The sequence below is a fragment of the Pseudorca crassidens genome, chromosome 4 (genome assembly GCF_039906515.1).
Source record: "Pseudorca crassidens isolate mPseCra1 chromosome 4, mPseCra1.hap1, whole genome shotgun sequence".
NCBI lineage: Eukaryota > Metazoa > Chordata > Mammalia > Artiodactyla > Delphinidae > Pseudorca > Pseudorca crassidens.
Genome location: NC_090299.1, coordinates 153,333,675 through 153,359,980, shown reverse-complemented (window position 1 = coordinate 153,359,980; position 26,306 = coordinate 153,333,675). Strand labels below are relative to the sequence as shown.

The window sequence follows — 26,306 nt, the reverse complement described above, 5'->3', positions numbered from 1 at the left end:
TTATCTCATCTCCAGGCTCAGGAATCTGACACACACATACATATGGAAACACAAGTGTCAGTGAATCCGCTGTTAGTTAAGCTGGGGTGACTGAGTTGTATGGTCAACTCAGTATTCAACTACTTATTGAAAAGCTCTAATGGGGCCAGAACTAAGCGAGGCACTGTACATTTCCTGTGTTTTTGTCTTTACATATTTTATTTCTTCCACATCACTCCGTGGGTTATACAAACAGGCAACCTATGAGATCATAAAATCAGAGGAAGGCAACACTTGGTGTCAGCATATATATGTTTTTGCTTTCATGTCTTATTCTGTGGGATGATAATAGACTGCTATTAATATAATGTGAAGACACTAGTTCATTTAAAATACTGTACAAACAGCTTCTCAGTTTCAAGTTTATTTTTGTCACAGGTTTGGGATAAATCAAACCTTCGCTATGATAGAAGACCTACCATTATGTTTTACAGTAAAATTTGATTGTTTCATAAATATTTAAGAACATTAGATGTGCTAAATCCAAACTGGAAAATATGGACTGTATAACTTTGTGTAAGTGTAGCTTTCTCATGGCTCCCAAGGGCGTTTTAGGCTTAAAACAAATACTAAACTCATAAATTCTGTGAAGAAGCGTACTGTGAAAGGGTGATAAACAGATTCTTAGTGGCTTCATTCAAACAAATAGTCAGAGTATCAAAAGGTTGTTAAATAAGTTCATCCTTGTCTAATATTAACACTTTTCTAGGTGAAATTATTAAATTTTATTAAATTTAAATAAAAATGTTAAACAGTTAAATTAAGAAAAATTTTGGAAATTAACAAAGGACATGGTAGAGAATCTACACTGTGCAAAGTATTTCATAATGGAATAGACACAGATATCTCAAATAATCTGTATCAGAAAATTGATCAAGATTCACAATGTAAATTCACAGCATATTTTAGAGGTACCTCCCTTAACTTCAACTGTACACAGTAAATGATTCTGTTAATAAATAAATTATCATTTTTCCAACTTCAGTTTACATTCTGTTGTTTCTTTTCAGCTGTATCTCAAACAATACTTAAATTTCATAATTTAGTCAGTTGCTTAAATACTATTCCACAGAATTGAGTTTGGGCAATCAAAAAAGGGAAATTCCTGCTTAATGTTATAATATGAATAATATATAATTATTCACAATGTTTAAACATTATTATATAATATAATATTATAATATTATATAATATATGAATAATGTATAATCATTCACAATATTTATATGTTAATGTATAATTATTCATAATATTTACATATCAATATAATATATAATTATCATAATTATAATTATATATATTCTAATTGTAATTATAATAATTATATAATAATATGAAGTTAAATATTGATCCCATATTTTCTAATTGGCCTCATGAATTGTTAGTGTGCTGGATGCATTATTTTTATACCTGGTTAGAATATACATGTTAATTAATGCATGTAGCCCACACCATTTCATGTTCCCAGTGTGCATACTGATTTGCTAAATCTGTCGAAATCATTAACGATATCAATTTTATATTCTTTTAAACGGTGATACTCATCATATTTGAAAAGTATACTAGGTGACACCATATTTGTATAAATAGTTCTGAATTACCATTATAAGCAGCACGTGATAAACAGCCAGAAGGTTTTCAATATTTTCGTTGCAGCGCAACAAACAGATACAAATGTTAGAAATAATACATAAAATAAAGGGAATAAACAATTGCAATACAAATAAAAACAGATTTCCTAAATCCTTGTGAGAATTTTGAAACTTCCTCTTTGGGGTACAAAGGCCATAATATTATTAATCAGGACAAATATTAAGATAAGTAGGAAAACTGAGATAACTACTTTTTAAAATATATTTTACTAAAACACTGATTTGAAAAGAGTAGTTAATAAGTTTACCTTTCCCCCAAAACAGATAAAATGACACATCTAAAAAATCAACTTTTGGTGGGTACAGAAAGGAAAGATGACACCTTAATGGGGGGAAAATTAAAATATCACATAAAAGCGTGGACTTTTAATGCAATGGAGACACTAATAATCTGCAGTGAATAAATTATAGCGATAACCATAGTGACATTTATGAAAAAAAAAATCAAGCTACGGAAAGGTTTTTGGTTCTTGGTTTTCCTAAATCTCTTGTTTAAAAGGAGAAAAAGAAGTGACCAAACAACTGATCCAGATACATAAGGGCATCTCTAAGTGGTACTTACTGGCATGACAATGTTATAGTGGATGCAGAACCCGGGTTCCGAAGGAAAATATTCATCAGACACGAACCGTATCCTGATCTGATTGCCTTTAGAAATCTGCTTTCCCGGAACAGTGCCAGACCCACACCAGCGCCCTAATACGGCTCCGTCGCTGGGTTCCTCGACCTCTACAAAATCATACCTGCAAGAGACCAAGACAGAAGAGACATCAAACCATGGTCTGTTATTTTAGGAATTCGAAGTCCATGTCCATGGAGACAATGAGTCCCCGCGGACCACAGCTGTGAGTTCATCCCAAATTTAACAGCATAAATAGAATAAAATCTTCCAAAGAAGAGACACAACTGAAAATGCATTCCCAATTAAAGAAATACAAGTCTTCTATTCTAAGCCCTCCAGTTTTACTGGTAACGAACTTCAAATTCATTTAAAGAGCCATGTCAAAACTTGAATATTTTGTACAGAGCGACCATATCTGACGTTCATGAATTATTCAATTTAATCTCCATTTGGATATGACAGTTTTGCTCCAACTTAATTTCCATGATCGCTGCCCATCACTTTCCGGCAGTCACTCCTTCACCCCAGTCAGGCTCCTTGGCCCCCTTTCCTCATCTGTGTTCCAAGCTTTTCTAGAGCCACCTTTTTACAGACACGTCCTCCAACTCTCACTCTGTACTGCGCTGCCTCTGTGAGACCCTTCTGGCTGTTCTCAGCTCACCGCCATCTTTCTCTTCCTGATAAACACGTACTTTTAACTACGCCTATGCAAGGGATCCATCTTAGCTAGGCTGTTAAACCCTTGAAGAAAGGAATCAATTCTTACATCTTCTGGTTCACACTGTGCTACACACAGTACCTTAAACCTATGGAATGAATGCTTAATACTTTTCTAACCAATGTTAACTTGGGTTTGAAAGTTTCGATCCGTGGCCCTCACGGAGAGCAGGGCTGCCCCTTATGAGAACTGTGAGAAACGTGTAGGGCATTTAACACGGTCTCAATGGGGGGGGGGGGGTGAAGAGGGCAAGGTCCGTGGACACCCGACAAGGGACAGTCCCCAAAATGGGCGTTTGCTCCACGCCCTCCACGCCTTTCAAACAGTTCGCTGGACACTCGCGTAGGCAACATTTCTGCTATCGTCCGTCTGAGTCTAGAACGTTATACTGCCACACAGAAGCACAAATATGTTTTGCAGATTTAGTTGAAGCCAAATTTTCTAGAAATAGAACGATTACGTTAAGTCGAAGGAAGTTTCTGTACTTTGGAACAACAGCTACTACTTTGGAAAATCAAATCACGAATAGGAACATCGCTTATACGCTTTGCATCACAGTGAAAACCAGAAAACATATGCATTTAGTCTGAGTCTGCTGCTCAGAAGATACAAACATCTGACTACTTCATTTTCCGTTTCTTGTAACGGCGCATGTGTATTTTAATATAAATTACTGTTATTATTTCAGCTTCACAGAGCATGTAGGCCACTACATTTATTTTTTAAACAACTGCACATATAAATAGATGATCGCTGTTATGAATTGCGTTTCACAACAGTAAAGAGGACATTGCCAAACTTTTCTTAAGGGAGGTCTGACATGGATGAAAACAACGGGTTGGTTTTTTAAAAAGTCTAAATTCAGTAGATACCAGACAACTAAAATTAATACACTTTGTACAGTACAGAATTCACAGAAGAAAAAACTGATGAAAAAGGACGAAGTGCATAATGAACCAATTGTACTTATGCAACTCTGTCCTCAAGCAGTAGCCAGAGCTCTCCTATGGTGTGTAACTTAACCTGTTCCAGCCTCGTTTTTCTTGTCCTTAAAATGAGGAGAATGCTACCTGACTCACGGGGATGTTTTCAGAGAGGGAAGGCGGGGCAGCACACGCGCGGCGCCTAGACGTCGCTGGCACAGAGCTCCCACTCAACAGTTTGCCCTTCCTCTCTACCCAGCACCCCTTCGCTCCCACCCGGCACCTACTTTAATGTGACCCTGCGACTGTGAAAGCAACAAATAAGAAAACTCAGATACCGGAGGAGAGCACAGCTTTTGCTCGATCGCACGACGAGCCTGGGTGGTAAACGATAAATGCACAAGGCAGCCGGTACAACCTTCCCAGGAGTCTTGCTGTGAAGGTGGACCAGGGAGGGGGGCGGGGGGGAGGAAGATTTGGGTAAAACAGACTGAGTGGTTATTTCAGACGTGACGCGGTATAAAAGTTGATCACTAGCATTTTAAATCAAAGAGTAACTTTTATACCGAGATCGTTTACAGGTGGAACAAAGTCGCTTTTCACAGAGTATGTCTGTTCTGTGTTTGGGAGGTGACGCTCTCTGATATGGGTTACCATCAGGGCTAGTTTGCAGACAGCTGAGTTCAGGCCTGGTCAGTCATTCCACGAGTACCTGTGAAGCACTGTGTTGGCCCAAAGTGCCAGTCCACCAAGTGCTGGGCTAGATTCTCGGGATACAGAGATGAAACCATAGCTTCTATGGGCTCAGGGTCCATTAAACAGCGCTGAGTGCTCTAATGAGGTTGCTTAGGAAAAACGGGCAGTGCGGAACCCTTTCAAGGTGAGGGAAACCCTGTGCAGTGAGATGAGGGTCAGCCTTCCAAGCAGCATCTGGGCTGTCAGTGAGTCCTGACTGACCGGGGGGACAGGGAGAATGGAAACGCATTCTAGCGAGAAGCACAATCCCGAGGACGTAACAGAGGAAACCAGGGGCCCGGGGTGGTCCCTTGTGAACAGAGGATGGAGCTCAAGCTGGAAGAACAGGTGTAGGTACGAAGGCCTTGAAATTTCAGAGTCGGATGTTAGAAAAGTAGTTTGGAGACCAATGTTCCAAAGAGGTTAAGCACAGTGTGAAGAGGTTCTACCCTTCTTTAAAATATTTGTCCACATTTAATGAATCAATTAAATTTTTAGGTGCTACCTGTATTTTTTAAATTACTTTTTATTGAACTATAGTTAATTTATAATATTGTATTAGTTTCAAGTGCACAGCAACGTGATTCGGTTATACATATACATATATGTATTTTTTCAGATTCTTTTCCGTTATAGGTCATTACCAGATACTGAACGTAGTTCCCTGGGCTGTGCAGTAGGTCCTTACTGTCTATGTATTTTTTATATAGTAGTGTGTATATGTATGTTAATTCCAAACTCTTAATTTACCTCCCACCATCCCCCCTTCCCCCCCTTTCCCCTTTGGTAACCGTAAGTTTGTTATGTCTGTGAGTCTATTTCTGTTTTGTAAATATGTTCATTTATATTATTTTTTTCAGATTCCACATATAAGTGATATCATATGATATTTGTCTTTCCCTGTCTGTAAGTCAACATTTTCAAAAGTCAAATTGCACAGAAAAATCTGGATTTCAGGCCCTTTTAAAACAAATTTGAACATCTGGTCATACTAAATATTATTAGCCCCTGTGTGACTCCTTGTGTTACTCAGATCTGCAGAACCGGCGTCAGCTCCAGGAGAGGAGGGCCCTTTGTCCTCTGGCCTCACCCAAGCAGCTGGGTGCCAGGGACGGAGAGCGTTTACCGCATGAGGTCAGTATGGCCTTCACTCTTCACGGAAACTGAGGCTGGGCCAGGTGGAAAGGGCTTTAGATGAGACATCCTCCTTCCAGTTTTTAAAAAGCCTTGTCGGTTTCCTACGCTGCTTTATTATTTTTTTTTCTTAATAACCAGATCTTCATTTATTTCCATCACTTGCCCACGTGGGCATCTGAGTTTGCTTCCCTTGCAGACTATGGGGCACCTACAGGAGGTTTCAATGAGGCAGCAGCATAGACACAGGATCACAACACGTCTGAGGATGTGGAAATGACAGCATCTCAAGTGTGGGCAGAAAGAAAGCCCTTGTAACAAAAACATCCTGAAAAGGAGCCCTCAGGGAAGCAGGATGGCACAGGACGAAGGCAAGAGGGAGGGAGAGTGTCCACCCAGGCAGAAGTGGGCCCGCTGTCACTGCCAGAGAAAGACCAAAGGAGATGAAAGCCAAGAAGCATCCCGTGGGCCTGGCAATTATGAAGTCATTTTCAATAAACTGGTTGGGTGAACACATAGTGTCAAAAACTTTCTTCAGATCATTTTAAAATCATTTTATTTTCTAATTTTAAAAAATTGAAGTAAATTTGATTTACAATGTTGTGTTAGTTTCAGGTATACAGCAAAGTGACCCAGTTAAACGTATATATGTTCTTTGTCAGATTCTTTTCCCTTATAGGTTATTACAAGATATTGAGTAGAGTTCCCTGTGCTGTACAGCAGGTCCTTGTTGGTTATCTCTTTTATATACAGTAGTGTGTATATGTTAATCCCAAACTCCTAATTTATTCCCTCCTCCAGACCATTTTCAAAACAACTATTATAATCTTTCTAATAGAAACAACCCAAGAGAAAAGAATACCATTTGCAAGGAACCTAAAACTAACAACTCACATAACTATTTTATTATACATATTTCCTTTTGATTTCTGTTAAAAGAAGAAACACCAGGGACTTCCCTGGCTGTCCAGTGGTTAAGACTCTGTGCTTCCACTACAGGGGCGCAGGTTCAATCCCTGGTCTGGGATCTAAGATCCTACATGCCGCCGGCGTGGCCAAAAAAAAAGAAACACCATATGTGTTAATCTGATGTGTAAGCTCCTTATAAGTATTTAAAAGGTGTTTTTAGGGGCTTCTCTGGTGGCGCAGTGGTGAGGAATCCGCCTGCCAATGTAGGGGACATGGGTTCGAGCCCTGGTCCGGGAAGATCCCACATGCCACGGAGCAACTAAGCCCGTGAGCCGTGGCTGCGGAGCCTGCACTCTAGAGCCCACGAGCCACAACTACCAAGCCCGCGTGCCACAACTACTGAAGCCTGTGTGCTTAGAGCCTGTGCTCCACAACAAGAGAAGCCACCGCAATGAGAAGCCCGCACACTGCAACAAAGACCCAACGCAGCCAAAAATATTTTTGTTAAAATTTAAATATAAGAATAAAAAGAAAGATCTTACTGGCCTTAATTCAGCAACTCACGACAGCACACAATTTAGAAAAAAAAAATAATAAAAACAAAAGGAGTTTTTAAGCACACTCGGAAATATCTAGATTATCAGTGTTAACGTATTAAGGCACAAATAAGTCTTAAACTTTGCCATATCTAACTTGTATCCTGAGACAAAAATCACTGTCCTGCAGAGAAGAGTGACAAGTAGATTATTACTTGTTTCATGAAGATTTGCTACTGAATTTGACACCATTAAAAAAAAAAAACACCCCATAACCCTAATCTTTATAACAATTTTTGGATTTGCAGTTAGATAGCTGGTAATTAATTCTCACAAGCTCATACAAGTCTGGTGCATACAAAAATTTATCATCGTATCTTAAAGACCTACATAGTTTTTCATTCCATGAAGTTAAATGAAACGAACATCTAAAAAGTGCTCTGTTCTTTGCCTTTCAGAAGTAGAACTTAAGTTATACTACTAATTGTTTCATAGTAAATTTGGCATTTTAGGATTTGTTTTTCAAAAGCAGTGTCATTATGATACTATAACGCTAAGTTTCATCCAATTATTCCACATTAATTTTGTGAATCAAAACAGTAAATCCTCTTGCTAAAAATAGCATTCTTATATTTAAATCATATTCAAGTCATCTAAAACAGACCCAGTGACAATCTACTTGACACATATTACCATGCCTCATGGCTGCTTCCTAACCTTCAAAATAGAAACAAAACAGAACAAAAACCATTGCCACTCGATTCCATATTTTCCTCTAACTCGTTTATAGAGTGTGGTTGGAAAAAGACTAAAGTATTCAATCCAATCATCTTCCCCAATACTTTGAAATTTTTCTTTTTTCTCATAGAATGCCATGTAGAGAATATGGGACTCATTGCCTAAGTTGGTTGGCTGACACACTACAACGCAGCTCAAAACATCAAGAAGAAAAGGAAGAGAGAAAACAATGATAAAAGATTATCTGCAGGCCTCAGCCAAATGAATGGGAGAAAATAAAACCAGGCAACGTTTGACCCATAAAAGTGAAATTACAAAACAGAATCAGATTCAGAAATCTACACATGCCCAGGTGACTTTTCTGGAGACATGGTAATCCTAGAGCACACTCTCAGGTATTAATTTCCCACGTGCACAGTTGCTCACATCAGTATTTAAGGGATTTACTAAACCTATTTTAGGGGCCAATCAAACATCACTTTCTCATGGAAACATGATACAGTACACACAGCGCTAAGTGGCTTATAACGAGCACTCCCTTTCTCTATCGTACCCCTGGGGACCCATGGAGGATTTATGTTCTTTGATGTTTAACAAACAAGTCTGGTATTGTAGACAAAATTTTCCTTCTCACACGGGAATTTAAAAACTGAAGATAGGAGAGCTGCTGAGGACTAAACCAAAGAAATAAATTCACTTGTAAACACAATTGTCCGACACCTAGCTTCCTTCCACGAAAATAAACCAACCCTGCAAAACAGGCTGTTTCTAGTTCACACTAACTAAAACCCTGTCAATTAAATCTACCCTGTGAATGATCGAACCTGAGGGTGGTGTGAAACTCTACCAACAAATAGACATGCATCTTCAGAAGGCCTCGTTCTGCATGTGTCAACGGGAGCCTGGGCTTGTTGGGGAAGGTAATAAACTTAACAAGATGACAGCTGTGCAGCAGTGCTCGGTGGCTTACACTTTGGTTTAACAGAAGACAACCCAGACACAGAGTAAACGTTTTAAATCCCTATTTAGGCACCAGAATGGTCATCCATACTTTACCTTATAATGAAAATAAATTTTAATAATTATGCGTGTTGGTGGGAATGCAAATTGATACAGCCACTATGGCGAACAGTATGGAGGGTCCTTAAAAAACTAAAAATAGAGCTACCATATGACCCAGCAATCCCACTCCTGGGCTTATATCCAGAGAAAACTGTAATTCGAAAGGATGCATGCATCCCAATGTTCATTGCAGCACTATTTACAACAGCCAGGACATAGAAGCAACCGAAGTGTCCACTGACAGATGAATGGATAAAGAAGATGTGATACCTACATCCAATGGAATATTATTCAGCCATAAAAAGGAATAAAATAATGCCATCTGCATAGACGTGAATGGACCTAGAGACTGTCACACAGTGAAGTAAGTCAGAAGGAAAAAAACAAATATCATATGCTATCTTTTATATGTGGAATATAGAAAAATGGTACAGATTAACTTACTGGCAAAGCAGAAATAGAGACGCAGACCTAGAGGACAAACGCATGGATACCAAGGGGGGAAGCGGGGTGGCGGTGGAATGAATTGGGAGATTGGGATTGACATATATACACTATTGATACTATAAATAAAATAGGAGAACCTACTGTATAGCAAAGGGAACTCTACTCGGTGCTCTGTGGTGACCTAAATGGGAAGAAAATCCAAAAAAGGGGATGTATGTACACGTATAGCTGATTCACTTTGCTGTACAGCAGAGGCTAACACAACACTGTGAAGCAACTATACTCCAATAACAATTTTTTAAAAATTACACATGTAACACATGTTACACATAGTCATTGCTCTTTATACATTCCTTTGATCCTCACAAAAATCATAAAAGGTTAATACTGTTATTTTGCCCATTTTACAGATTATAAAATATGGAAAAGCTAAGTACCCAGCCAAGGTCACATAGCAACTAAGTGTAGAGCGAAGGCTTCGGTTTTGGGAGCTGAACTCCAAAGCCCACGCGCTCAAGAGCGAAGCCGTACTGCCTATTATATTTAAAATCTTCCTACTTAATTATATTTCCTCTATTCTGAGGCTTAACAGTATAGAATTTATGTGTCTTTGTCCAGATTGGCCAAATGAACTTGTTCAGTGGCTGGAGAACCATTAACAGTCATTCAAATAAATTAATCAGTCAACTTGATAATTTGGGCATATACATTTACAGGTATTTATTTTAATTGACTCAGGACTGTCTACTTTTAGGCACTCAAAATTCGTTACGGAGAACTTTAAACCTACATAGGAAATGCATAAGTCAAAGCAAAGAGCATGCTGCAGAGGGAGGACAACATACGATGGAGTAATTCTCAGGAAAATATGAGAGTTCTACGTGTCAAAAATGGGGGTGTTGACTGTACATGGTAGGAAGTGAAGAGTTTTACATTATCTTATTACTAAATAAAAATACTGCAAATATATAAGCCATGAACTCAATCTACAAAGCTAGAAAAATTTAAAGAAAACCAAGAGAGTATAAAGTGAAAAAAATGAAGACTAAAACTCTAAAAGATATATTCAAATATCAAATTAGGATTCAGAATTAAAACCAAGAGCTGGTTCTCAGAAAGGAGTTGGGGGGGAGAGAGAGAGAGAGGTCAAGAATTTCCATGCATAGGAGTAAGGAAGAGGTAATCACAGATAAAAATGGATTTCACATCTGTAAGTATGTTTTAGGCAACACTATTGCCAATTAAATCTGAAAAGCTAAATGACATGGATGCCTTACTAGGAAAACGTAAATTACAAAGGTTGACTAAAAAAGTGGAAAAAGTGAACAGACTAATAACTCCAGAAGAAATTGAAAAGACTGTCAAACATCTGTCAATAAAAAAAGATGCAATGGCATAGGATTTATAGAAGAGTTCCGTTTGATATTAAAGGAATGTATAATTTCAATGTTATGTAAGCAATTGTAAAAAAAAAATGGAACGTGACCAGATATTCACTCAATTAATAATAATAAAACCTAGCCTAAATCTTACGAATATAGTTAACAATATTGTATCATATACTTGAAAGTTGCTAAGAGAATGTATATTAAATGTAGAAGTAGAATGATGTGGTATGAAGGGGCTCTTAGCTAATGCCACAGTGGTAATCATACTGCAATATATAAGTATTTCAAATCAACAGGTTGTACATCTTAAACTTACACAGTGTTACATGTCAATTATATGTCAATAAAGCCGGAAAAAGTAAAAATTTCTAATAATTGGAAAAAAAGTACTGTGTCCAAGTTTTTTGAAATGGCAAAATATCAAACATGTAAAATGAAGACCAAGTTCACTCATAAATGGAGGGAAGGGCTTCCCTGGTGGCGCAGTGGTTGAGAGTCTGCCTGCCGATTCTGGGGACGCGGGTTCGTGCCCCGGTCCGGGAAGATCCCACATGCCGCGGAGCGGCTGGGCCCGTGAGCCATGGCCGCTGAGCCTGCGCGTCCGGAGCCTGTGCTCCGCAACGGGAGAGGCCACAACAGTGAGAGGCCCGCGTACCGCAAAAACCCACAAAAAACCAAAAAACCTATTTATAAATGGAGGGAAATGCAAACATTCTAAATAAAATTTAATCAAATATCGTTCATTAGTGGGTTAGAAGCATACTTCTTGACAGAATACGGATTTGCAACATGAACTTGAGGAGTAATGTAATGATGACCTTTTAGAATATTCAAAGGAGAAAAACTATATGTTCATATTAATAAATGCTGAAAAAACGTAATAAAGTCAATTATACTTAGATAAAAACGGAGTCAACTGTGAAGAGCAGGAAACTTTCAAATCATGGTAAAATTACACAACAGAAATTAACTGCAAGTAACACATGAAACACAATCCAAGTCATTCTCATTAAGGTTAGAACAAAGACAGGATTGGCCATTCTCACTACTATTTTCAGCATTTTGGGGGGAAGCTCGAGCTAATTTAATAAGAGAGGAAAGCAAATAAATGTAATAGAAGCAGGAGAAAAACGATCCTTAGCTGATAACAGATCCCTTAAGAACAGACAGTAGTCGGATAAGCACAGACTGGAAACGCTCCGCCATCATCCAGGTGGGTGGCTTGAGCACGGGGGCAGGTAGGGGTCAAGAATGGGCTCCAGGCTGTGCACAGTTTGAAGATCTGATAGGAGGTGGGCTGGGTGTGAGAGAAAAACAGGTATCAAAGACGATTTCCAAGTTTCTGGCTTTTAAAAACCACCTGGAACGAAAATAGAGTTTAGTAAAGTGACTAACTGTGAGATCAATATACAAGCATCAATAGTTTTTCCTTATGACAGTAAAAAAAAAAAAGTTAGAAACCGAATAGGGAAACATGTCTTTCAGTGAGCTGTAAAAAGGTATAGTAATAAAAGTAACAAATAAAATATAAACACTCTGTGAGGAAAGGCAACCAATATTATTGAATGACAAAAAGGCATGCGTTTACGATAACTTTTACCAAAATCCCGTCTTCTGGAATATCTGTGCAAAATAATAACCACAATAATAAAGCAAACGATATGCAGTACATACTGTGTGCAGCTCCTTTATAAATATTAAGTGATTCAATCCGCAAACACAGTCCTATCTGTAGCTCCTATTATTATATCCATATTAGAGATGGGAAACTGAGGTATAAAGAGGTAACAAAGCAAGTCATACAGCGAAGAGTAATGGGGAGGCAGGTCCTTGCTCTGGGCTTCAGAGCCCATGTTCTTAGCCATCACATGATACTGTCTCTAGCAAAACAGGACACAAGGGAGCCTCCCTAGATCGTCTTCTTTCCAATGAGGATAATATTCATTAACTCTCAAGGCTGTGGTGAATGGTCAATGAGAGAATGTATGTATATGAAGCAATCAGAACGATGCCTAAGGAGTAAACTGCTCAATAAGTGGTATATATATATATATTTTTTTAGTAGCTGCTATCGTCAAAACCCCACATGCAATACTCTGGCTCTGAGAAACAGCGCCCCCCCGAGCTCCTCACCCGACCACAAGCTGCGGGAATCATTACTTCTGGCTCGAGGCGGACCTCAGAACCAGCCCCCATGGCCCTACTTTCCGAAGCCTACCTGCCTAGAACAACACAAGCACACATGCCTTGCTGTTAATTATTATTACCGGTTGCTCCTTTCACTGTAGTAGAAGACACATTCATGAATGCAGTGGGCAAATACCGAATTCTCAAATTTTGTGTCTGTATTTTACGTCCTACAAAACAGGCACAGGAACAGGGTCAACTTGATGGCTGTTGTGGGAATGAAATGAGTTAATGTAAAAACAGCACCCACCTACCCGCTCAGCATCCTTTCCAAGACTCGCCAGCCCTTGAAACATATCACCCCTACCCTGAGGCAACTACGACGTGGGTGAAGGATGCACTGTTACAGAAACAGCACCTTGTACCATTGTGCAATTCCTGAAACTATGCCGAGATTCAGGCAGCTCCGGTTACCAGGTCAACTCAGAGCCCCCTCGCGAGACAAGGCTCTGGCAAAATAAGTTTGTTTTAAAATACACCAAAGTGAAATCAAAATATTCTTCCTCTTGGGATACTAGAGAATTTCAGGCATAGTCCTGAATATGAGTGGTTTTTTTTAAGCTCAGGGTACTTATTTTGAGCATTTATATTCATTAAAATTTATTTCATGATGGAATGATTTCTGAGAAAAAATACTCTCAGAGTTTAAAACAAATTTCAGGCCATCCAGCATAATTCATTATTCAAAGTTGTAAAATCCCTAAGAACAGACCCACAGCCTCGTACTTTAACAAACACAAACAGATGTGCAGAGCGCTTCAGTCTCGAGTCATAGACTCCTTATTTTAAGGAAAGAGCTGTTCAGTTTTAACTGGCTCTAGACATCATGTCCCTCTTGGCAAAATAAGCACCGAACTAGACGGTCCAGAAGGTATTTTTAAAAATCTTAGCTTTTTTTTTTTTTTTTCTGGTTTAAGATCCAAATCACATTTCCGTCGATGTGTATAGTCGTGTCAAAAAGAAAGCAGCTTAAACACAGAGCATATGACTAGAAAACACCCACTACTACATTTTTCTAGAATATTTTATTATTTCCCAAGGTCTGTGTGGCACTGCTATCTCTGGATATCATCATTTTCTACAGACAATATCCATGAAAACGACTTGTAAATATCAGTGTATTATGAAGCCAGAGAGAAACATACAGTCCTGGAGGGGCTGAGGCACTGAGCAAACGTGCCAACAAGGAGCCCCGTGCTGTGCACGGCCCACTCCCTAACCAGGCAGCCCGGGGTTAGGGGCTCCAAGGCCCCCAGGAGTGAAGGCCCCTCCCCTCCTCCTAACCAAGGCACTTTCACAAAACTCTTCCAAGTGCCAACCGGTCCACTTGGAAACCTGGGGCTCCAAGACTGCAGAGTGTCTAGCAGCACAAAGTCCTTTTTCTTACATGCCGTGCAGCGCAAATCACACCTTAAAAGGTCATCCTTATGGGGAAAGAATCTAAAAAGAGTGGATATAGGTATATTTATAACTGATTCACTTTGCTGTACAGTAGAAACTAACACAACATTGTAAGTCAACTATACGCCGATAAAAATTAAAAAAAAAAAAGAAAGGTCATCCTTTGGAACACAAAAGCAGATTTTGGAATTCATGTGACATAGTCTCCATCTGACTCTTCTGAAAAGAAATGATCCCTCATCCCTCCTCAGATACACCAAAGAGTGATTCCAAGAGGTACCCATAGGATGGGATCCGGCATGAAGAAGATGCTCAATTAATGGAAGTTTTTATTATAGAATGAAGATTCTATTAGTTTCCGAGACCGTCTCGTTTCTCATTCACCTGTGTTGTCCAAGTCATAAAAATGGAATTTTACTGCTACTTTGTTTGCTTTTTCTACTTTGTCTTCAGTGATCACTCTACAGGATACAGGTATATATTTGTGTGTGTATATACCCCCCGTGCATATGTAAATATACCCACACATACACACACATATATGCATGTGTGACTTTAGGGTATAAATATGTAGAGTATAAGTAGAATAGGTAAAATTCTACTCATATCACTTTGATTTTTGTATCACCCCCTGAGTACATATGTATTTACTTTAAGCATGTTCATTATCAAGCTATTCATATATATATTTCACACATATATGAAATCCAGAAACTGAATTAGGTAAGTTGGAATCATTTTTTATTAAAGTTTACTGAGCAATTTTGAAAAGAATCAATCTTCACTTTGAGATTTTCTAAGATCATCACTTTTATTTCTAATGCCAAAAGGTTTATGGGATATACGGGATTATATTTTCCTCTGAACCTGACTACAGAATGAGGCAGAAGAAAAAAAAGAAAAGAAAAAGAAAAAGGACTGTCATTGCTCAAGAAACTAAACAGAACAAAAATCTTCACATTAAATAAAACATTGCATTTTGCCAGGTGATCTGACCACTCTGGTAAGTCCAGCTAAGGTGATTACTTCATATTTTGTGGCACGAAAAGGGAAATAAGAAATGCTAGGCTTCGTGTGCACCTGGCTCAACCCACCTTCCTGGGCAGTATCCCTGGGCCGGGTTTGTTTCGGCCCTAGGGTTGTTTTATTTTCCTCTTCTCACTTTACAATTTTTCCTCTTGCTCTATTTCTTTCCTCATCCTGTTAAAATTACCCCTTCAAGGGGCTTTGATATCCAGGACTCTTACCATAGCCTTTAATAGGTTCCCGGGCTACCAGAAAATTCAGCTTCTTTTAACAGTTTTCTTAGGCTCTTCACCCCTTGACAGAGGTGTAGAATAGCTTTTTTTCTTTCTTTTTTTTTTGCGGTATGTGGGCCTCTCTCTGTTGCGGCCTCTCCCGATGCGGAGCACAGGCTCCGGACTCGCAGACTCAGTGGCCATGGCTCACGGGCCCAGCCGCTCCGCGGCACGTGGGATCTTCCCGGACCGGGGCACGAACCCGCGTCCCCCGCATCGGCAGGCGGACTCTCAACCACTGCGCCACCAGGGAAGCCCTGCTTTTTTTTCTATTTTTAATTATCTCCTGACTTCTATTCATATATTCAGAAATTTTTATCTACCTACTTATTCTGCTAAGCCTCAGTGTCCTCTCTGAAAATGACAGGAATCAATCGCTCATGTCACTCCTTAATTTTCTTAATCTCATAGGTAAACAAGAAAACAATATAAATAAAGTAGACGAGAACCAGATCACGCGCTGTATAGGCAGAACCGAAGTCTAACAGAAGCCACTTGCAGCAGCTATTGTACTCTGGTTTCAATCACAAAGCTGTTCGTATTTTCATTTAAACTAGAGTTTAAAATATGAAAAAAAATACACATGTAAATGTCTTTCTAATACTGTATTAGCAAAGGATATAAGCTTAGAATACAAGCTCTTATGAGGCAGGGGCTGCTTTTCTTTTCTTTTCTTTTCTTTTCTTTTCTTTTCTTTTCTTTTTTCATCTCCATGTCCCCAGCCTCTACTATCTGATATCAAGGCACAAACACTGACCCATTCGTTCCATTTGGCTGACAGGCGAACGGAAGTGCTTCAAACCACACAGGAAAGTGAAAGATACGGCAACATGCATCCTCTCCCTGCCCCCGCCCTCTGCAAACTTCAGTTCAGGGATCTGATGAGACACAGACAACTTTCCCGTCTACTTGTGGGCTTTTGGGCAACTGAGTAATTGTGGGCTACTCAGGGCTTTAGTCATCTTGAACCTCAACCTGGGCGAGACAGCACAGCTCACCAGATGGCGAACATGATCCCAGTTTTCAATACAGCAACTCCAGCGATAATATTCCTGTCATAGGTCAAGAACGCACTATATCACCAATTATGACTCATGCGTCCCAAGCACACACGGCAGGACATTTCACTGGATCTACTTAGAAGGTGCCTAATGGCAACTTTTAAAATACTGAGCATGGAATTCTTCAGAACAATGGATCCCACACTCAGCACTTTAAAAGTTGACCGATTAAGTCCTGCACGACTAATAGTATTAGCTGTATCATTTCACTCGGCACAGTTACGTGTACCCTTCACATTTCAGCTGAATGTCATCTTCTCAGAGACGTCGCCTGTGAATCCCACTGGCAAAGAGGTTGCAACCTTCCCCAGCAAAGTCCACACTACACACATTACTATTTTCTTACTATTCAAGGCTTTCTGGAGGCCAGGGGCCCATCTAATAATCTTTTTATTCCCAATGTTCAGCATGGCCTTTGGTCCATACATAGCAAGGACTAATGACTGGTGAGTGGGATGGATGGATGGATGGATGGACGGACAGATGGATGAGTTTACACATGAATATATGTTAACATACGTATTTATATACAAACATAAGTAGAGTAGGCAACCAAATAGTCATGATTACACATGTGGTCTTGAAATATTCCTATATAACTAACATCTACACTCTTGAACATTTTTTTCTTCTTTCTCTAATTCTGCCTATTCACGTTAAATACAAGCATAACTTTCTCAAAAATAATTGCAAGTGGCTTTTAAAACATGAGGACTCTAGACTTTATTCAGAGTAATAAATTAACACCTTTTTTTTTGGCCACGCCGTGGCTTGTGGGATCTTAGCTCCCCGACCAGGGATTGAACCCGTGCCTTCAGCAGTGAGGGCACGAAGTCCTAACCACTGGACTGCCAGGGAATTCCCAAATTAGACACTATTTTTTAGAAATTTATTATAAAGTTATTCCTCCTTCATTTCCTCACATGCTAATCATTACCACGGCGAGCTCTCTGATTTGCTGTATACACCTTGGCACGCTAGCTGAATACTAGTTACACAACTTGCTGCCTTTGAATTCTATGGTCTAGGTATGCGGCTGTTTCTTTTTCAAATCGTCTCCAAGTAGGAACCCATGCTTATACATCTCAACCTCACCAGTGTTTCTATACTGAATAAAGGCTTGTAAAAGCAGTATTAATTACATATTCTCAAACCTCAAGGCTTGTTTTCATCAATCATTCTCTTTTTAAAATTTTTATTGAAATATAGTCGATTTAAATAAAATGTTGTTAGTTTCAGGTTGACAGCAAAGTGATTCAGTTATACACATATGTATACATATATATATATATATATTTTTTTTACATTCTCTTCCATTATAGGTTATTACAAGATACCTGCGTGGAGTTCCCTGTGCTCTACAGTAGGTCCCTGTTGGTATTCTGTATATAATAGTGTGCATATTTCAATCATTGTCTTTGACTAAACGTTTTACCTCTTTCAAGGAAGTAACAAGCAGGACTGTAGCTAAGTTTTTCTAACTCTCCTCACCTGCTTTGTCAAACAGGAGATTAATGAATTATGAAGTGCTTTATGACTAATGCTTCCTTATCACACACAACCCAGCCCATGAATTGTGAGTGCAAATATTTTTGTTCATTTCAAAATATTTTTGCCTATTTCCTCTCTGTACTGAAACCCCATGATTTCAGGCCCTGGTTAACATAATCCAAATGATGCTAGTAGCCGACCCTAATCCGTACTTTCTTGCCCTCCTCTACACGCTGTGAGGCTTACCCACCTTCAGGACTGGCCTCTTCCCTACAACACACACTGGAGCGCGTGCCGCAAGCACCATGTACAAAACCATGAGCGGTCGTTTATCTGCTTCTTTGTCAAATCAGAACCTCGGACATTATATTTTTCATTTAAACGGAATACATTTAATTCTGGTTTACAGGTTGATATTTTGAGAGTTTGCTTCACCTAAGCCTGGCCTTCAGAAGCTGGTTCAATGTGCTATTCAAGCCAAATTTTGGATCATCTCAGGTAAAGGCCACCTTCCGGTGGTGAGTTCATGACGGTAAGTACCAACTTCTGACATCTCCTGGCAGCCACCCTGCTTGTGACCTTCTCAGGCTGTTCACTTCCGTTCAGACTTCTCCACTTCGAGAATCTTATTCTATTCTTCACAATCCAGCATTCAATTTCACATTATCTTGTGTCTTTCACGCGCTGGTGTCTCTGGCTAGTTTAGCTGTTCCCTGAGGGCAGAGATTATGCTAATACTCCTAGTCTGTCCCTTACACTAGCGGGCCTTCACTAAGCACATAATTAATCTCTGGTCCTAGGAGGGAAAGCTCACATCACCTTACTGCAGCAGAGTAAACCAAAGCATCAGCGAACTTGAACCTTTCACCGATTATAAACGTTTGATGAACATAAATTCCTATTATTAGCAAACAGTCTGGGGATGGAATTATGAGCTGTAATTACCAAAATCTTCGGATAGGAAGTACATTGTCGATGTGATCGTGACTATTACTTAATGATTTAAGCTACCAGGTGTTATTTGTATTTAGTTTTATGATGAACAAGAAAGATACACAATGGTGTTTTTCTTGCCTAGCAAATGATACAACAGTTAGTACAGACAGGGATAATTCTACTCTTAGATAATGCTTCAACTTGGAGCAAAGGTATGAGTACAATCTTTACCATTTTCCAGCTGTCTATTTGGACAGTTTTTACATCCTCTTTCACCTGTATCCTCTTTTGTAAAATAAGGATAATCCCTCCTGTGAAGGGCTGCTGAAAGATTAGAGCTCACGTGAGTAACTAACCTAGTTTGTTTTGCAAACCTAGCTTGCTTTGCAAACAGTAGGCGCTCCGTAAGTGGTGCTATTTGTCACGTAGCTCCCATCTGCTAGGGTTCTCTCTGCCCAGGCCCTCGGAGACCTGACAGCATCAGAAAAGAAGTGTAGTCTGCAAATAGCCGGCAGCAAACACAGTATCTTCCTCTCTCCCTCTCTCTCTTCTTTTTTTCTTCCCTTCCCTTTTTCTTTCTTTCCTTTCTTTGCAGGCTGCGTGGAAAACTTTGTTTTTTTAAACGTTCCTTTTTATCTCCTAAGAAATTCCTCATATTCAAGTTCTTGAGAGATATAAATAAGAATCTGAAGTTTGCTAAGCATAAAAGAGCAGGGTCACACTTTGGAGAATGATGTTGAACTATTACCGTCACGCTTGTGGACATCCTTAACCTAGATAAATAGTAGGGAAACTACGATTAGAGAGTTTCGGGGGGCAAAATGCTCTTGGATAACATAAGTGCAGGCCTCATTTGTGCCGAGATTAACCCCGATGCCCCAGCAAAACAGTGCCTACCACAATCCCGTGAAATAATTTTAGAAGCGATGAATTAGGACTGGTTCCATTTACACAAATATTTTGATACCATGAACTGGCTCGCTTACTCAGACAGACGGGCAGAGTTGGAGACCCACAGATAGGAATGTCGAGAAGTGGGTGATTGAAGTCAGTGCATGGGGTTTTTGCTGAGAAAGAGTCGGGGGTTAAGTCAGCTGCCATATGGGGAAACGATCTGGGATTCTCGGCAGACAGGGAGCACCGTCTACTTGACTGTTGACAGTGTCTATTCAGACATGTGTCCAAGTGCTGCAAACAGCTATTGAGGAATCACTTCAGGGGAGAAATCTTTGAGCAATGAGGTTTCAACATGGACTGTATGCAATGCATAAGTCCCTGACTACCACCTGACTGTCAGCTGTGTTCACCAGAGTTGTTGGTTCCATTACATTTAGGGATTTGTCATGGGCTTGGGTCATATGGTTAAGAGTTTGAAAATGACAACAGAAACAACTAAGCCCCTGAGAGATTTCTGGGCAGTGAAATTTCTGTCCCATTAAATTAAATGTAAAGGAATCTAAAATATGATACAAATGAACTTATTTAGGAAACAGAAACAGACTCACACAGAGAACAGATTTACAGTTACCGAAGGGGAGGGTGGGAGAGGGACAAATTAGGAGTTTGGGATTAGCGGATGCAAACTATTGTATATAGGATGGATAAACAACAAGGTCCTACTGTACAGCACAGGGAACTATATTCAATACCTTGTGATAAGCCATAATGGAAAAGAATATGAAAAAGAATATATATATTTTATACATAGTTATAAAAGAATATATATGTGTACATAAATCAAGTATATTTTTAAAAACTCAATATTACTGCAAAGGTTCATATATAAAACTACAGTTTAAGAAGAAATATGAAGTGGGGCTTCCCTGGTGGTGCAGTGGTTCAGAATCTGCCTGCCAATGTAGGCGACATGGGTTTGAACCCTGGTCCAGGAGGATCCCACATGCCGTGGAGCAGCTAAGCCCGGGCGCCACTACTACTGAGCCTGCACTCTAGAGGCCACGAGTCACAACTACTGAAGCCTGCACGCTCTAGGGCCTGTGCTCCGCAACAAGAGAAGCCACCGTAATGAGAAGCCTGCGCACCGCAAGGAAGAGTAGCCCCCGCTCGCCGCAACTAGAGAAAGCCTGCGTGCAGCAACGAAGACCCAATGCAGCCAAAAATAAAATGAATAAATAAATTTATTAAAAAAAAAGAAATATGAAGGGATTTTGTTCCCACAGGAACAGAAAAGTTATAATATTATCCTATACTTTAATATTTTCAAAGAACTTTTATAAAACATTACTTTATAAAGGCAAAACAAATGTGTGTGGACAGTCCAAGGAAACACAGATCTTTCAGTGGTGGAAGAGACTTGAATCTTCGTTTGGGACCCAATCCCCTTACTTTATTTTATTTAAAGAATATAATGATAAAACAGGCTCAGTATTTTAACCAAAACCATGTAGCTAATAGTAAAGGACAGAGCTGAATCTGAAACACGTCAGGCATTCCAAGCCATTGTTCTTCCATGTACATAACAGTACTCTCATCATAATTCTGTCATGTACATAAGTGGCCAATTCATCCTACTAAAAAATCTAAGTCATCAGTATGGTACCTGGAGCAAAGTACAAATGGAATTTCTCCATTTCCCAAACTAGTAGCCCTAATACTGTGTGTACTGAAAAACGCATTCAGAATTTCACCTAGATGCGTGCGGAAGAATCTACTCTACTCATGGTCTCCTGTGGGACTTTATTTATTTATTTATTTATGGCTGTGTTGGGTCTTCGTTTCTGTGTGAGGGCTTTCTCTAGTTGTGGCAAGCGGGGGCCACTCTTCATCATGGTGCACGGGCCTCTCACTATCACGGCCTCTCTTGTTGCGGAGCACAGGCTCCAGACGCGCAGGCTCAGTAGTTGTGGCTCACGGGCCCAGCTGCTCCGCGGCACATGGTATCTTCCCAGACTAGGGCTTGAACCCGTGTCCCCTGCACTGGCAGGCAGATTCTCAACCACTGCGCCACCAGGGAAGCCCTCCTGTGGGATTTTAAAAAGAAGGTAGGAACATACAGCTCTGTGCACCAGTACCCTGACGGTTTGTATGGACAGAAATTAAAGAAGGTGTACATTACTGTGGGCAAAAGCATCTTTCTATATCTACATAAGAAGAAGCATCTCCCTAAGATTACTAACACTGTGCGTGCTCTGAGCCAGAGTCCCCAGAGTCTACTCCCTGGGGCAGGACTCCTTCCACACGGCCCTCCTCTAAGTGGGCACCTATGAACACACAGGTCTCCCCAATTGTTCTTAAGCCAGGTGGCAGCTTATACAACATGCATCGTTGCCAATATTCAATTGCATCTCATCTGAAGGCAAGTCACAACTACCACAAACCCTACCTCTAGAGGGTGAGGCTCCCTTGATTTCACTGAATGAAATGTTAAAGTGAGGTCCACTCCACAGCATTTTCCTTTAAATACTGTAATCCAGTAGAAGAACTTTCTCCTTGATTTTATGACATCCTCTGTATACCAACAGAAAAGCCCTTTTCCCCCGTTCTTTTTGTAAGTTTCAGTGAATGATCAAAGTTGGGTCTGCCTGCACAGAATCAGTCCACTGGGCTCACACGAGTCTGCCTCACCTGCACGGTGATAATATTCATACACATACACTGTTCATATCCTTATAATACTCATAGCATAATACCCATATACTATTCGTATCATGCTATCCATATACTTTCATATCATTATAATACCCATATACTATTCATATCTTTATACTATTCATATACGTGTACTATTCATATCCTTATATTCATATACATATACTATTCGTATCATTATAATATACATATGCTATTCACATCATTATACTATCCATATACGTACACTATTCGTATCATTATAATATTCATACACTATTCATATTATAATACCCGTATACTATTTGCATCATTATAATATGCATACACATATACTATTCACATCACTATACTATTCATATACACCCAGTATTCATATCATTATACTATTCATGTACATACACTATTCATATCGTAATATTCATATACCTATACTATTCGTATCATTATAAAATTCATATACATACACTATTCATATCATTATGATATTCATATCCATATACTGGGTTGGCCACAAAGTTCGTTTAGGTTTTTCAAAAACCCGAAAGAACTTTTTGGCCAACCCAATACTATTCATGTCATCCTAATGCTCATATCCATGTACTATTCGTATCATGTTCATGGTCCAGGAGATAATATTCACATCATTCCTTCCGCTGAAAACAGAGGTGTAAGCAGAACCAACATGGGCAAGGAAGCTGGGCAGGGGTCCTTAACTTCTACCTTTTACCTTCACATGTGAATTAGGTGCAATGAAATCTTTTCAGCTTAACTTCAGAGGGCTTTGTGAAATATCTTAATTTAACCTCTGTTAACTGCATAGCAAAACAATAATCCTTTTGTGAAAGTTATGTGTTTTGATTCATTCTGTCAAAAACCTTAGAGGGGAAAGCACATAATACTTAGAAATAATTCCATGAATGAATTAGAAATAAAACCTCAGTCAGCACCTCCCTGTCCTATGAAAGCCAAAGGAGGTGGCCTATTTAAAGACTGCTTCTTTAGAAAGTAGTCTGTACCCTAAAGAGAGCTGAGCACAGCCTAGTTCCCCGAGAGTCACGGCCAGGGGACCTGAGGAAAGTGCGCCATTTGAAAGCTCAAACAGCAAAAAGATACTAATACTTTACTACCGGAGATACAACTACATAAAATATTGAATAAGCTGAGAAAAGCAAGGCCTGTGCAGTACATTTAAGACCTGTATATGTAGAAGTCTTTTATTCTTAGTGATTGGTGCTGTATTGCTCTTGCTTGGTTTTTCTTTGAGGGTAAAATTATATAAATGGATAACTAGCTAGCCAGCTGGTAATACGGGCGTTTCGTTGGTTGCAGAAGTTGTCCAAGTGTAAGTCACTGTGCCAGTTGGACAAACAGGAGGTGGTATCATCACCCCACGGGAAGACATGGCAGGAACTGAAAGCAAAGGCTTGCCACGGAGAAGGGCACTGAGATATGCCCCGAATCCTCATGGAGTGCAAACGGTCAGAATCTTCCCGAGTAACAGAGGGACAGTGATAACTGGACAATAAACGGGGAAGATGGGGGAAGGAAAGCCAAGAAGAGAGGGAGGTGTTGGGGGTAAAAGGGGGGATAGGACGGGGACATAGGTGCAGACAGGGCTGGAGACAGACAAGCATGGGGAGACCGACACGGGTTCTGGGAGTTACGGGATTCATTCTTTCTCTGCTGGAATGTTGATTTTGAACATTTCAAAACATAAAACCAAAACATCTCATTAGCCCAGGGCACAGTCCCTTGATCTCAGACTTGGTCAGGTCCCTACCCTTCATTTTAAGCCCTCTTGGGAACGATTTTTTTTTTTTTTAAGTTACAAAAGTAATTGCTACAGAGGTCAAAGGATAACAAAACTATAAATTATGCCATCAAGCTCACTATACTCAAGAGCGGCTGGAAAGGGCTCTGGCAAAACCTTCACTCTAAAGGGAACTTTATTCTGGCCAGAAGTGGAGGAGGGGAAAGCAATGAGGGTACATTTGAAAGCTGCCCGTAGCTCCTTCTGGGTCTTAACACCAAGAGTGAAGACGGTTATTTCTGCACCATTGGCATTTCTTCCTCTTTCTGATGGAAAGGGAAAGTTTTGTTTTCAGGAACCATTTCTCCAGCAATACAAACCATCACTTAACTTCAGGATGGGCAAGGAGCCCAAATCCTGCCAAGCACGGTAACAGCTGCTCCTATCTCCCCCTATAGTAACTGGTCCAGGGATGGATACCTGGCTCAAAGCAGGCCAATCACAACTCTTCCGAACAGACGTGTGGTTGCCAAGGGGGAGGGGGAGTTTGGGGTTAGCAGATGCGAACCATTATACATAGAGGATGGATAAACAACAAGGTCCTGCTGTAGAGCACAGGGAACTACATTCAATACGCTGTGATAAACCATCATGGGAAAGAACCTGAAAAAAAAATATATATATATAACTGAGTCACTTTGCTGTACAGCAGAAACTAACACAACATTGTAAACCAGCTATACTTCAATGAAATTACAAAACAAAAAGAAATTCTTCCAAAAATTTTTGCAGGAAGAGTTCCTGTCTCCTTCGAAGATTGCAAGTTCTAAAATCTTGGCACCTGCCTGGTTTCCTCTGCGATTTTATGAAGACAAACTGATTGAGAGTGAAGCCCACCACAAGAAAGCAAGTCTATGGAAGCAGAGGAAGAGGCAGAGTGGGGGGCATCATTCAAAACCTGGATGAAGCCCATCCCTGAAACGTTCAGGGACGGATCCAAACATTATCTGTTTCAGTTGGTTACTTGAAGCTAAAAGAATCTTAAAGTTACTCTTTCTTGCATGAATCCCACTATCTTTCGACCGAAGCCATTACCTATTAGGGACATCTCTTCTGCCCTGGCACACCTGTAGCAGAACTGCAGTAGTATCCCCAGACTCTATGCAATACTGCTTTGTATTGCGGCTCTTCTCAGGGCCCACGGAGGCCTGGCTTAACCCACGGAGAAGTGAGGAAGGCCATCTCTTCTCTATAACAGAGGGGCCATTTAACATTCTAAGCAATTCCCTGGTTTATCTTTAATATAAATATTTCTATTGTCGGCAATGTTGAAATGGGTCGTTTTGTTCCTCCCCAAACTTGTGCCCTGGGGCAAAGGGGAACGTAGCTTTGAAATACAAAGCATTGATCCCACTGTAGAGCTTCTTTCTTTTTTAAAAAAAAAAAAATTATTGGAGTACAATTGATTTACAATGTCATGTTAGTTTCAGATGTACAGCAAAGTGAATCAATTATAGATATACATATACCTATTCTTTTTTAGATTCTCTTCCCATATACGTTCTTGCAGAGTATTGAGTAGAGTTCCCTGTGCTCACTAGTTATCTATTTTATATATAGCAGTGTGTATCTGTCAATCCCAATCTCCCAATTTATCCCTCCCCCGCTTCCCCCCGGCAACTATACGT

General features: G+C 39.9%; 1 protein-coding gene across 2 annotated transcripts in view; it reads right to left on the bottom strand.

Annotated features, from left to right (window-relative positions):
* The window catches only part of PDGFC (platelet derived growth factor C), a 219,850-nt gene that overhangs the window by 52,151 nt on the left and 141,393 nt on the right, over nt 1-26,306 (bottom strand). For both annotated transcript variants that reach the window (XM_067737098.1, XM_067737099.1), the window contains exon 3: nt 2,254-2,434. In XM_067737098.1, coding sequence (XP_067593199.1) covers nt 2,254-2,434 — 181 coding nt within the window. The remainder of the gene's footprint in view (nt 1-2,253; nt 2,435-26,306) is intronic.